This window comes from Rhinolophus hipposideros, assembly GCF_964194185.1.
Source record: "Rhinolophus hipposideros genome assembly, chromosome: 8".
In the NCBI taxonomy this organism is placed as follows: domain Eukaryota; kingdom Metazoa; phylum Chordata; class Mammalia; order Chiroptera; family Rhinolophidae; genus Rhinolophus; species Rhinolophus hipposideros.
Genome location: NC_138054.1, coordinates 32,696,619 through 32,711,490, shown reverse-complemented (window position 1 = coordinate 32,711,490; position 14,872 = coordinate 32,696,619). Strand labels below are relative to the sequence as shown.

Below are 14,872 nucleotides of genomic sequence, written 5' to 3'. Positions count from 1 at the left end.
TTAAACACAAGCTTTTCTCCCTTATTGATTAGTTGCTGAAGTAAAGGAACCCTGCAGCCTTCCCATGCTATCTGTTGACATGGAAAACAAGGAAAATGGCTCTGTCGGTGTAAAAAAGTAAGTGAAACTGGCTTGTGAGTTCTGCTTCTGCAAACAACAGAGGGACTTGGTTTCTATATTTATACTTCTTGCTTATCTAGTACAAGACACTGTTTGGGACTTGCCTTGGTTGGTCTACACTGGTCATCAGCCTCCCTTCTCCCCCCCCAACCCCAGTTTCCTTTTTCTATAATCTATTTCTAAGACAAAGATGACTCAGACATCAAACTGTGCATAAAGGGGTTAGTATACCAGGCTTTGGAACAGTGACAGTTGAGGATTTCTGCCCTGCATTCTGTATATGGAAACAAAAACGTGGAGCAAACCTGCCTTCCAAGCCCATAGGCTGCAAGCAAGGGTGGGGCCGGAAAATACTGTTCAAGTCTTTTGAAATAAAATCACCTCTCTCAAAACAGAGCTATGTTGAGGGAAGAAAAAAAGCTTCAGTGAAAATACTCAGTTTTAACAACTTCTCTGTCCAAATTTTATGAACTTTTCTTTGAATGTGAAACATTTCAGTATATACTATTTTATATGTTCTATTTTAATGTGTGTTCTCACATTTGAAACTTCTGATTATATTTGTTGTGAATTACATGCTTGATTCTTTCGAATAGGAAAATTCAGTTGCCTTAGGTAGCATATTTTGAAACAGAACATAAAGTTGACTCACAAGATATCTGTGAGTGTGTGAAAAAAAATATATATTCTCGTTTAGGAGTAATATCGACATTAAAGTCACTTTGACTACAAGGATAAAGTAAGTTCCAAGTGAGTGTTAATCTTTTTCATTTCTTTCCATGTCATTCAGTTAAAATTGCCTTCAACTTGAGCTTTGGAGAAAACTAATTAAATATAATTCATAGAAACTGTGATATCTAAATGAGGAAAACCCTGTGATATATATATATATATATATATATATATATATATATATATATATATATATATATATATATGTGAATAGAAGGTATAATTTATGTTTAAGTTATATTAAACAATAAAATTTCCTTTTTAAAATTCTGAGGTAATTTATGTATCAGTGCCATGCTGCCATGCTTATTCCCATTCTTGAAGTTTGGGGTAGGTAGATATAGGAGGAAAGAAAGAAACAGATGCTTTTTTATGTATGTGTTAGATCAGTGCTGTCCAATAGTGCTTTGAGCAGGGATGAAAATGTTCTATACTTGTGCTGTCTAAAATGGTAGCCGGTAGCCACATGTGGCTATTAAAAACTTGAAATGTGACTAGTGTAATTGATGAACTGCACTTTTAGTTTTATTCAATCCATTTTAAAAGTTCACAGCTTTATTGAAATTCAATTGACATATAATAAACTACATGCGTTTGAAATATAAGATTTCCTAAGTTCGCATATTTGTATGTAACCATGAAACCATTACCACAATTAAGATAATGCACTTATCCATCACCCCAAAGTTTCCTCACAACCCTTTGTATTCTCTCCTCACCTCCTTTCCTGTCCCCGTATCCCCAGGTGACCATGGATATGCTATTTGTCAGTATAGTTTACTTTTTCTAGAATTTTATATAAATGGGATTATTCAGAATGTACTTTTTTGGGGTGGGGAGGGGTCTAGTTTCTTTCACCTGGATAATTAATTTAAGATTCATTCGTTATAGTATGCATCAATAGTTTATTACTTTGTATTGCTGAGTACTCTTTTATTGTATGGATACACCTATGTGTTCACTGTTTATCCATCTATTTGTTGGTAAACATTTGGGTTGTTTCCATTTTTCAGGTATTACAAATAAAACTGCTTTGACCATTTGTGTACAGGTCTATGTGTGGACTTATGGTTTCATTTCTCTTGTATAAATCTTTAGGACTGGAATGACTGGGCTATACAGTAGGTGCATGCTTAGCTTTTAAAAAAACACTGCCAAATTTTTTAAAAAATTAAAATTAAAAACTGCCAAACTGGTTTCCAAACTGGTTGTCCCATTTTACATTCCTACCAGCAGTGTGAAAGCATTGCAGTTGTTATTTGTCCTCACAAACTGGATACGATCCGTCTTTTTCATATTAGATATTAGGTGTGGTTTTAATTCTCATTTCCCTAATGACTTATGATGTTCAGCTTCTTTTCATGTGCTTATTTACCATCCACATATCTCCTTTAGTATTGTTCAAATCTTCTGCCCATCTTTTTATTGGGCTAGTTTTTAAAAATATATTATTGTGTGGAGAGTTTTTATATATTCTGAATACAAGTCCTTTACCATCTACATGATTTGAAAATATTTTTATGTTACAGGTGACTTGTCTTTTCATTCTCTCTATGGTGTCTTTCAAAGTGGACTTTTGATGAAGTCCAGTTTACCAATTTTTTTTATTTTATGGATAGTGCTTTTATGCTTTTAGTGTTATATCTAAGAAATATTTGTCTAACCCAAGGTCGCAAAGTTTTTCTCTTATGTGTTCTTAGATTTGTGACTCTGATTTTTAAATTGATTTTTATGTATGGTGTGAAATAAGAATTAAAGTGTTTCTATTGATGGTGGTGGTGTAGTAGTAGTAGTTGTTGTTGTTGTTGTTGTTGTTTGCCTTTGGACATCCAGTTTTTCCAGCATCATTTGTTGAATTATTCCTTCAACTTTGTTGAAAAATCATTGATCAATATATATGTGTGGATCTAATTCTGGGCTTTCTATTTATTCCATTGATTATTTTTTATATATATTTATGCAAATAACAACACTGTTTGGATAACTATAGCTTTATAATAGAACTTGAAATCAGGGAGTGTTATCCACCCAACTGTGTTCTGTTTTAAACTTATTTTGGCTTTCCTAGGTCCTTTGCATTTCTATATGAACTTTGGAAATAGCTTGTAAAGTTCTACAAAAAAAACCCAAAAAACAAACAAACAAAAAAAACACACCTACTGGCAATGTGATTGTCATTGTATTGAATTATAGATTGAGTGAAGGAGAATTGACATCTTAACAATATTGTGTTTTCCAACCCATTAACACATCATTTTTCTCCATTAGGTCTTCTTTAATTTCTCTCAGCAGTGTTTTGTTGTTTTCAGTGTTCAGGTCTTGCACATCTTTTTTCAGATATATTCCTATATATTTCATATCTTATGCTATGATAAATGGTACTGCTTTTTAAATTTTGATTTTCAACAGTTTGTTGCTGATATATAGAAATACAATTGATTCTTTTATATCAACCTTGTATCCTACAATCTTGCTAAACTCATTTACTACTTCTAGTTTGGTAGCTTCCATCTGATAGACAATTAGGTCTTGTGAGTAAAGAGAGTTTTACTGTTTCTTTCCTGATGTGGAAGTTTTTTTTATTTCTTTATCCTACCGTACTGCACTGAATAGGACCTCCAGTAAAACGTTGAGTAGAAGTGGTAAGATTAAACATCCTAGTTTTTTTCCTGATCTTAAGAGAAAACATTTAGTCTTTTTCTTATCTTTTTTCTTCTGGATGTAGCGTGTCTTTTTTTAAGCGCGCCTGCTTTTAATTTTACTCCTTTTTTTTTTCCCTGTAACCAAGACAAGTTTATTCAACTTTTCTGGAACCTCTAAAATGGCGATATTAATATTTATTTATCTCATAAGGTTTGGGGCAAAATAAAATTTACATATTATCTGACACAATTTTATGTGACATAAGAGAAAGTTATTATTTCTCTTTGTTCTCAATTTTCTTCTTGAAAATAGTCAAAATGATTTTGCTAATATTCTGTGAATTAAAAAAAAAATGTTTGTTTTTTTTTTAATTGGGGAATATTGGGGAACAGTGTGTTTTTCCAGGACCCAGCAGCTCCAAGTCAAGTCATTGTTTTCAACCTAGTTGTGGAGGGTGCAGCTCACTGGCTCATGTGGGAATTGAACCGGAGACCTTGGTGTTATCAGCACTGTGCTCTAACCATTGAGCAACCGTCCGCCCCTATTCTGTGAATTTTTGATAATTGGTAAATCTTTGGGTTACTTTCTAGTTTTTCTGTAGATTTTTTTTCCATTTTTTAAATTAGTTTTAGGTGCACAAAACAATGTAATGGCTAGACATTTATCATTTATATCCCACACAGTGACAACCCATCCACTACCCCTCTAACATCGCACACAGCCATTACATTTCCACTGTCTCTATTCCTAATGCTGTATTCTGCTTCTTGTAAATATATACATATATATAATTATAGTTGACATTCATTATTGCTCAACTTCAGGTGTACAGTGCAGTGATCAGGCATCTACATCTTCCCTGAGGTGGTCTCCCTAATAAGACAAGTGTCCATCAGATACTGTACAAAATCTTTACAACATTATTGATTACATTCCCCAAATTGACTTTCATTTCCCCGTGGCAATCTTATGGTTACTAATTTTTCTCTTTATCATTGTTTTTTAAGCAGTTTGATTATGAGATTCAGTATAGTTTTCTTCATCTTTCTTGTGCTTGTAGTCTGTTTTGGTTTTGATCTGTGGGCTTAATTTTCAAGTTTGGAAGTTTTTCAACCATTATTTTTCTAATTCTTTTGTTTCCGCCCACTTTTCCTTTGAGGACTCCAATTATATAATAGGTATATTTGATCACTTGATATTATCCCACAATTCACTGATGCCTGTTAATATTTTTTGTCTTTTTTCTCTGTTTCATTTTTGATAGTTTCCATTGCTTTGCCTTCAACTTTTTTCTTCTGAAATGTATAATCACTTGTTAATCCCACCCAATATGTTTTTCACATCAGACAATGTAGTTTCCATCTCTGGAAGTAAAACTTGGATCTTTTTAAATATTTTTCATGTCCCTACTTAACATAGTCTTCTCTCTAGCTTCTGAACATATTAAATACAGACATAATAAATGTTTCAATGTCCTTGTCTACTAATTCTGTCATTTATCAGTCAGTTTCAGTTGATTTTTCTTCTCGTTATGAGTTGTATTTTTTTGCTTCTTTCATGCCTGGTAATTTTTAAAAATTTTTAATTAAATTTTAGTTGGCATTAATAGCATTTTAGTTTCAGATGTACAGCATAGCAATTTGACATTTATATACTTTACACTGTGATCACCACACTAAATCTAGTACCCATCTATCGCTCTGCCAAGTTCCTACAATATTATTGACTATATTCTCTGTGTTGTGCACTACATCTCAGTGGCTTATTTATTTTATAGCTGGGAGTTTGTACCTTTTATTCCCTTCACCTTTTTCACCCATCCCTCTACAGCTCTCCTCGCTGGCAACCATTAATTTGTTCTCTGTTTCTATGAATGTTTTTGTTTTGTTTTGTTTGCTTATTTTGTTTTGTTTTTTTCGATTCCACAAAGAAGGGAAATCATACAGTATTTGTCTTTCTCTGTCTGACTTATTTCGTTTAGCATAGTACCCACTAGGTCCATCCATGTTGTTGCAAATGGCAAGATTTCATTCTATTTTTATTGCTGAGTAGTATTCCATTTTATATATACTCTTACACCATATCTTCTTTATCTGATCATCTATGGATGAAAACCCAGGTTGCTTACATATTTTAGTTATTGTAAATAATGTTGCCATAAATATAGAGGTGCATATATCTTTTTAAATTAGTCTTTTCATTTTCTTTGGATAAATACTTAGAAGCGTAATTGTTGGGCCGTATGATAGTTCTAATTTTAATTTTGAGGAATCTCCATGCTGTTTTCCACAGTGGCATGCCTGGCAACTTTTTATTTAATGTCAGATAAATATTGTGAATTTTACTGTATTGGGTGCTGGATATTTTTGTATCCCTGTAAATATTCTTGATCTCTGTCCTGGAATGCATCTAAGTTACTTGGAAACAAGTAATTGATCCTCTTAAATCTTGCATTTAAGAATGGTAAGGCAGGACCAGGGCTGTGTTTAGTCTAGGGGTATTTTTTCCTTTCATCAAGGTAAGACTCGTCTTTGTACTCCAACCAATGCTCCTGCATTATGAGATTTTTCTCTCTGGCAGATGGAAAAAGGCACTTTTCCATCCCTGCATGACCTCCATGGATTGTTCTCTAATTCTTTTGTGTGGTTCTTTCCCCAGCCTCAGTTAGTTTCCTCGCTTGTATGTGATAATCAGTACTCTGCTGAGTACTTGAGATCTGCAGATGTCTAGAGTTTTCTCTGTGTAGCTCTCTCTCCTCTCTAGGATTCTGGCCTGTGTACAGCCTAAAATCCTTCTCCAGGCAGTACTTGACAGAGTTTACCTTCCTTGTTTTCCATCCCTCAGGGATCACTATTCTTTTTTGCCCATGTCCAATCCCTTGAGTTCCATTCTTTCATATATTTTGTCTATTTTTAAAATTATTTTAGACTGAAGGGTAAATCTGAGCCCTATTATTTTGTCTTAAGCAGAAATAGAATTTCCAGTTAATTTATATAGCCACAAGTGTTTAGTGCTTAACCTATTGGACAGGGTAGAGTGAGATTAAAATGCAAAATCCCAAAAGACATAAAACAGAGTCTTAAGGCTATTTCTCAGATCTATCAAAATTAGGGTTACAGTTGCTTCCATTTTGTTTCCAGGTATGGACAATCAAGTTGCTTTACTGGGGAATGTACCGTCACAAAGGGTCATTTCCAAAGAAGCCTAGGATAACAGCCTTTATTCGCTGGCAACGTGCTCCTGATCAGAGTTTTAGTTTTACAAGGCTACTATTTATGGAGTCCCTTCTATGTGTTTAGCACTTTGTGTGAACCTTGTTAATCCTGTTTTGAGGTATTTATTTTATTATTCCCATTTTATAGCCAAGAAACCGAAGCTCCCGGAGGTTAAAGACCTTATAAGATTTCACAGCTAATAAAGAGGTGGGGCTGGATTTCAGATTTAAGGCTGGCTCTGGAGCCTGAGTCCTTTCTTCTTCACTGCGGCCATTAGATTGTCAAAGGTAGCTTTCAGTCCCTTTCACCACAGCATAACTTTCACTCGCATGCGGCTGTGGAATCGCACCTTGTGTTGGTCTTCAAGATTTGCAGACGGATGCAAACATTTAATAATATGACCATAAGTTAACGAAGACAGGACGTCCCTTTCCAAAATCATATATTGTTGTGAGTACAGAACATTTTAAAGTCTGTCCTAAGCACACTAGGCCAGTTATTTCTGAAGCTTGAGGTTGCAACACTTGGGGAGTGTGTTAAAATACAGGTTACTGGGTCACACCTCCAGAGTTTCTACTGCACTAGGTCTCTGATGGGGCCGGGGAACTTGCATCTCATATATTCCCTGGTGACGTTGATGCTGAGAGCCAGTACACTAGGTCAAGGTTTTCTAACTTATGCACTATTGGCTGTTTGGCCCAAATAATTCTTTGTCAGGGTTGGGGAAATTGTAGGATGTTTAATAGAGTCCCTGGCCTCTACTCACTAGACACTAGTAGTACACCCTCTCCAATCATGACAATCAAAAATGTCTCCATGTATTGCCATATGTCCCCTGGGGGACAAAATACCTCCAAATAAGAACCATTGCTCTAGCCTAAGCTCTGCATGAGGAATGTGTAACAGGGTGGCTTCTAGGTACTAGAACTAGTTTACATATTTATATCGGTCATTTCTGCTTAAGACTCTAAAAAGACCATGAATTTCAATCTGGAGCTTCCTTTGCCTTCTTTCTTCCCCGTCTTACTTTATATATAAGGGGAGGAAGAGAAGAAGGAGTAAAGAGAGGAAGAATAAAACAAATATGGTAAAATGTAAACATTGAAGGAATCTGGGTGTAGGGTATAAGGGATTTTTGTACTATTCTTGCAACTTTTCAGCTGTAAGTCTGAAATTATTATTATTTTTTTAAAATTCACCAGTTCATTAGTTGGGAGGGAAAATTCATCTTCCTCTGGGAACTTCTAGCCTAGATTTGCAGACCACAGAGAAATTAAGCATGGCATTGTAAAGCAATGGAAAGAGCTTTCAACTTTGAGGCAAGTCAGGTTTGGAAGACTTGGGTTTGACCTTGCTTTTTTCTGAGCTAACAGAAAAATAATTTATAAATAAATCACTTATTTCTCTCTGCCTGGGTTCTCGTGACTGTAAAATAGGAATGGAGGGTGACGTGATAATGAAAAGAAGGCACTTGTAGACTATAGAGTGATGTGGCAGTGATAGTCTTTATATTACAATTCATGAAACACTAGAATGCTGCTGTGAACCACACGTTGTGCTAATTGGCTTCATAAATGTTATTTCATTTAAACATTGCAACATTAGATATGGTAAATATTATTGCAGTCTTTTTTCAAGGAACTAAACTGGGGCTTAAACCCAGCTATTTTGATTACAAGATGACTCTTTTTCTTTCATACAACTTTCATCCTGTAACTATCCTCACTCAATCTCATTAGCAGGAATGAGCCTTGTTTTAGGCAGTCTTGGGACAAGCTTATTCCAGAGCCGGACCATGGATTCTTATGTCATTGTTGTAAGAAAGGGAAAAAGATGATTGGAACTTATGTTTTAGTCCTTCTAACTCGGTGAAATTGTTACCTAAGTGACTGATTGGATAAATACTACTTTAACAATTGTAAACAAACATCCTGTTGGACTTCCCTTCCTCATTTCATTCATTTATTCCTGCTAAAATCTTGTGGTCTTGACACACAGGACTGTTAGATCTCTAATCATGGCCCTTTTTTAGATCTCTGTTATTCTGAGTATTATAAGTCAATATGATTTTAACATGATAATCGCCAAGGCCTACATTATACTTGAACTCATTCTGAAATATAAGAGTAAGTGAATTATACACATAATTTTATGTTGAGGAACTTCAACAGTAAGAACCAATCAGTAAGCAAAACACAAACAGAAAAATACCATAGAAAATGTCAAAAACATAAGCAAACACTCCATAGAGGAGGAAATATATATGGCCAATTAATATACGAAGAGATATTTAGTATCATTAGTGACCAAGAAAATGCAAATCAGTATCATAATAATATGCCCATTCACTTGGCAAAACTTTTAATATCTGATAATACCAATTATTAGAGAAGATATGGATTTGTAGGATACAACGCTGATTGGAGTGTAAATTGGTACAGCAACTTTGGAAAACATTTTGACATTATCTTCAAGTGTTGAACAATTAAATGTTTTATAACTGAACAATTCTATTTCTGGATACATACCAGTTCTGCCCAGAAGAAATGACATTTGAACCCAATATATAATTTTAAACTTTTTAATGATCATATTTAAACAGATAAGATAAATTTTAATATATTTCACATTTGACTGAAAATATCCAAATTATTATCATTCTAACATGTAACCAATATAGCATGTTATTACTGAAGTGGTTTACATTTTTTGTACCAAATTTTCTAAGTCCACTGTGTATTTTATACTTAGAGTATATCTCAATTTGGTTGCAAAACTTTCATTAGAAATATTTGATCTGTATTATATAACATACAATTTACCATTGAAAAAGAGTCAAATACCCCAATAATTCCAAACATACTTAAAAGTTCCAGTAAATGAATCAAATACCAAAAAGTTATTTTCTTTTTTTTATTATTAAATTTATTGGGGTGACAATTATTAGTAAATTTACATAGATTTCAGGTGTACAATTCTGTATTACATCGTCTATAAATCCCATTGTGTGTTCACCACCCAGAGTCAGTTCTCCTTCCATCACCATATATTTGATCCCCCTTACCCTCATCACCCACCCTCCACCCCCTAAGTTATTTTCTTTTAATATATGCATATTTGATACAACTACTTCTTTTTTAGAAGATTTGACTTAACTTTAGAGCAAAAGCATTATCAGTTTTAACACTCCATCTGTGCAAGTTAAACAAATTTACTAATACTTATGTCAGTATCATTAACATTGATTTCAAAAGGGTATTGCATAAATTTATAAGCAACTATAAGTTTATCAGTGTCAATAAATCATTATTTAATTTTCTCAAAATTGGTTTATGTTAGAAAACTATAAAATTATTTTTGTTGTATTGTACTCTGGAAAGTTTCCATTTCAACACAAAATTTTGTACATGTGTATACCTAGGTCAGGTCACAAATCAGCTTTTCCTATTTTTTGGAGCTTAAAATTTAGCTCACTTGCATGTCATCTGATATCAATGAGAAAATGTAAATTACTCTGTCATTTTTTGTCTTTAATTATTGAATATTTGGCAAGCATTCCTTTTGTTTTAATAACATCTCAAATTGGACTTAACAGTACAATAAATCTCTCTAAAATTTTTCCATGACTTTTCCAACAAACATTGACAAAGAACACAGATCATTAAACTTATTGCGTTCTATTTCTTTTAAGACTTTCATTATCTGGTATTAATCGATAGCATTTGCAAATATACACTGAATGATTTAACAACAGCATCCATGACACTTTTCAAGAGTCAGTTTTAGAAAACTGAATATTAACATCATATAGTAGAATGAAGCAATAAGGGAAACATCAGTCTTGTATTTTAAAATTACATTAAATCCAGATTATTTTTTTTTTAACTTAATGTAGCCACATTAGTGGATGCATCCATCAGAATCGAATTACTTTTTTTTCAAATCTAGCTGAAGTTCTTCTTTGACAGATGTAAAAGATTTTAAAATATTTAAACTATGGGTTCAATTCTTCAGACCATATATTGACATCATTTCTTCATAAACTTGGAAGTCTTTTGAGACACAGCATACTCCAAATGTTAATTGGGCAGTATCTTTTATGCTGCACTGTTCATCTAAAGCTAAAGAAAAGTAATTATGCTTTTCAAATTTTGAATCAGTTGATCTTAGATATTGTTAAAGAGAGCGTGTATTCTTCACTCAATTTCTTGGTGGCTTCATTGAAAATTTTTCACTTTTTGTGAAGTACTTTTTTAGTCTTTTCTCATAATATTATAACAAATCTGAATAAAACCACCTATCAAAAAATTGTTTTCTTTTTTGTGCAAGAATAGAAACTGTTTATAGATGGACAAATTTGTAAACTCAGATTCTGTTTAAAATCACTTCAAAATGTTTTGTTGGACATTTAATTTTGATTTCAGGTGACTCATTTCATCAATTCTTTTTTGATTGTTGAGAAGAAAGTTACTAAATTCACTATATTTACTGAAAATGTCTCTTAATGTTGTCCATTTTACTGTCTTTACCATTTTTTTACACAAGTTTTTTTTTTTTTCCTTTTGTTCTGCCCTAACACATTAAAATTGCAATTCATCAACTATGTGGTGATGGAAGGAGAACTGACTCTGGGTGGTAAACACACCATGGGATTTATAGATGATGTAATACAGAATTGTACACCTGAAATCTATGTAACTTTACTAACAATTGTCACCCCAATAAATTGTTTTTAAAAATTGCAATTCATTATGAAATTTCCAATATACTTTCAATCAGTCTGCTTTTCTCTTTACTGTTAGGGTTCTAGTGCTAGTTTCTGCATCTCCTCTCAATTCTGTATCAGTAGTATGCCTCCTTTTAAAAATGTTAAATTTGTTCATACTTATTTTTAACTAAAAAACATTTAATTATATGATACTTAAAATAGTAAGACTGTCAACTTACTTTCCAATTATAAGATACAAAGATACTCTAAACTTATGCTGTCTGCATCAAATACATTAGTGTTACATGGGTACATAGGAAAAATCATTTGAACTGAATCAAACTTTGTCACCAACTAGGTTAGCCATGTGCTTATGCATAATACTGGAGAGGCCCCAGACATCTGATAGGAGAACTTTAATTTGACGATAGTGATAGGTGATTGCATCACGATAGGTGATGCAATGGTTAAAATGACATGTAATCACACCAAACAGTGGAGTTGCTTTTAACAGAAACATATTTTGTACTAGTTCAAAATTTTTAATTTAATTAAAATTAAATAAAATTAAAAATTCAGTTCCTTGGTCAAATTTTAAATTATCTGTAGCCACATGTGACTAGTGGCTACCATACTGCACAGGTATATAGCCAAGAGAAACTCTTGCACAGCTGCACCAGGAGGAAGGTTAAATGAGTATGAGATTGAAGGTGATGATGGCCTTGGGTCAGGGGAGTGGGATAGATGTAGTTATTGTCAAGATTCTAGCTTTCATTTTTATTAACTTTAAAAATAACTAAGAGGGAGCACTCTTAATAATTTGGAATATATTCTTCTAGATAATATCTATGCAAATACTCTCCTATCTATCTATCTATCTATCTATCTATCTATCTATCTATCCATCCATCCACACACATAGCCATTCAACAAGGCACACATATATTCCATGTATCAAGAATATATACACGTGTGAGTATATGAGTACATAGACAAGAAGGTAGCCATACATTCAAAGAACACATAAAATAAACTTTTGTTGAACAAATGGCATTGTAATATTCTCTTTTTATGGATTTCAGATCCACAAGATTTGAATTAATCATAAACCTTGGTACATGATGCTCTTATCACTGATCTATTTGGTATAATTTTTATTAAATTATTTTTTTAAAGTTCTAGGTATTTTACAATTATGTTCATATCTGTACAAATCGCAAGTATTCAATATCTTTTTTTTTTTTTTTTTTTGCCATTCACTTAGTCTTACTCTCAGTTGTCTGTTTTCCCTTCTTCCCTTTTCTCCGCGGATGGAGGAGGAACCAATATTCCCACACAATAGATGATTATAAGTTAGCAGCTTTTCAACAGGAAGTGGTTTATCTGCCCACCACCACCACCGCAACTCTTACCCCTCAGTGGAGAAGCTCTACTGCAATAGAAAATTCACAACAACCAAGTTTAGCAAGGACTTTCAAAAGAAGCTATTTCCTATTCATGCCAGGCCTTTTCTTGCACATGTATCTCACTGTTTTTGTCTTTGTGTTCAGTGTGTTTCATTATGAAGAAAAGACACTTTTTTAAAATTTTTAGAACTAACATTCCTTTTGTAACAGTAAACTGATACTGTTCTTAGTAATGAATGTTGTAAAGTTTTAAACTTGCTCTAATATTGTACTAGCTTTTTTAAAAATTGAAATATAATTGACATAACATTATATTAGTTTCAGGAGTACAACATAATGATTTGTTATTTGTATATATTGTGAAATGCTCACCATGATAAGTCTAGTTAACATCCATCACCATACAGAGTTACAATTGTTTTCTTTGTGATGAGAACTTTTAAGATCTACTCTTAGCCACTTTGAAATATACGGTGCAGTACCACTAGCTACGGTCACCGGTCACCGTGCTGTACGTTACATTCCCATGCCTTATTGATTTTATAACCGGAAGTTTGCTGCTTTTCACTACCTTCCCCTATTTCTCCCACCACCCCTTCTCCACCTCTGGTAACAACCAATCTATTCTCTGTATCCATGAGCTTGGGTTTTTAAATTTTCTTTAATTTTTTAAATTTTTACATTCAATATATAAGTGAGATCATACCGTATTTATCTTTCTCTATCTGACTTAGTTCACTGAACATGATGCCCTCAAGGTTTATTCATGTTGACACAAGTGGCAAGATTTCCTTCTTTGTTATGGCTCAATAATATTTCATTAGATGTATAACGTATTTATTATATATATTACATTTTCTTTATTGATTCATCCATTCATCAATAGCCACGTAGGCTGCTTCCATGTTTTGCTTATTGTAAATAATGCTTCAGTGAACATGGAGATACATATATTTTTTCAAGTTAGTGTCTTCATTTCCTACAGATAAATACCCAGAAGAGGAATTGCTGGATCACATGGTGTTTCTATTTTTAATTGTTTAAGGAACCTCCCTACTGTTTTTCATAGTGGCTGCACCAATATACATTTCCACTAACAGTACATAAGGGTTCCCTTTTCTTTATCTCCTTACAAACACTCCGGATTTCTTATCTTTTTTAATAATAGCCATTCTAACAGGTGTGAGGTGATACCTCATTGTGGTTTTGACTTGCACTTCCCTGATGGTTAGTGATGTTGAGCACCTTTTCATATACATGTTGGCCTTTTGTATGTCTTCTTTGGAAAATGCCTGTTCAGATCCTCTGCCCATTTTCAAACTGAATTTTTTTCCTCCTATTGAGTCGTATAAGCTCTTTATATATTTCGGATATTAACCCCTTATCAAATACGTGACTTGTAAATATTTTCTCCCACGTGGTAGGTTACCTTTTCATGTTGTTCATGGTTTCCTTTGCAGTGCAGAAGCTTTTTATTTGATGTAGTCACATTTGTTTACTTTTGCTTTGGGGGCCTTTGCTTTGGGAGTCAGATCCGAAAAGCATCACCAAGATTGGCGTCAAGGAGCTTATCGCTTATGTTTCTTCTAGAAGTTTTATGGTTTCAGGTCTCATGTTCAAATCTTGGATCCTTCTTTAGTTAACTTTTGTGTATGGTGGAAGGTAGTGGTCCATTTGCTTGCTTGTGGCTGTCTAGTTTTCTCAGTACTATTTATTGAACACTGTTCTTTCCCCACTGTATATTTTTTATTTCTTTGTCTTAAATTAATTTACCAGTATAGTAACTTTTGAAATAACTCTCCCTGAAGGCTGTTAACTATATTAACTATTAAGCTAAGTATTAAGTTAAAGACGTTGTTTTTACCCATGTGAATTGTAGGATTAGGAGATGAATGGTAGAAGTAAAATATTAGGGTCTAGTTATTATTTGTATTTCTAGAATTCCAAAATCCTGACTTCAGTGTAGAATTATCAAAGAGACTTTTTATATAACAATAATGACGATGGCTACTATTATTTACTTCATTAAAAAGATCCATGTGAGATAT

The 14,872-nt window shown here is 33.3% G+C and overlaps 1 protein-coding gene across 3 annotated transcripts in view; it reads left to right on the top strand.

The window, feature by feature from the left end:
• SAMD13 (sterile alpha motif domain containing 13) overlaps window positions 1–14,872 on the top strand; it is a 42,211-nt gene that overhangs the window by 4,725 nt on the left and 22,614 nt on the right. For 2 of the 3 annotated variants that reach the window (XM_081055865.1, XM_081055866.1), the window contains exon 2: window positions 33–117. The exons of the other annotated variant lie outside the window; for it this stretch is intronic. In XM_081055865.1, the coding sequence (XP_080911991.1) occupies window positions 33–117 (85 nt within the window). The remainder of the gene's footprint in view (window positions 1–32; window positions 118–14,872) is intronic. 3 annotated transcript variants of the gene reach the window in all.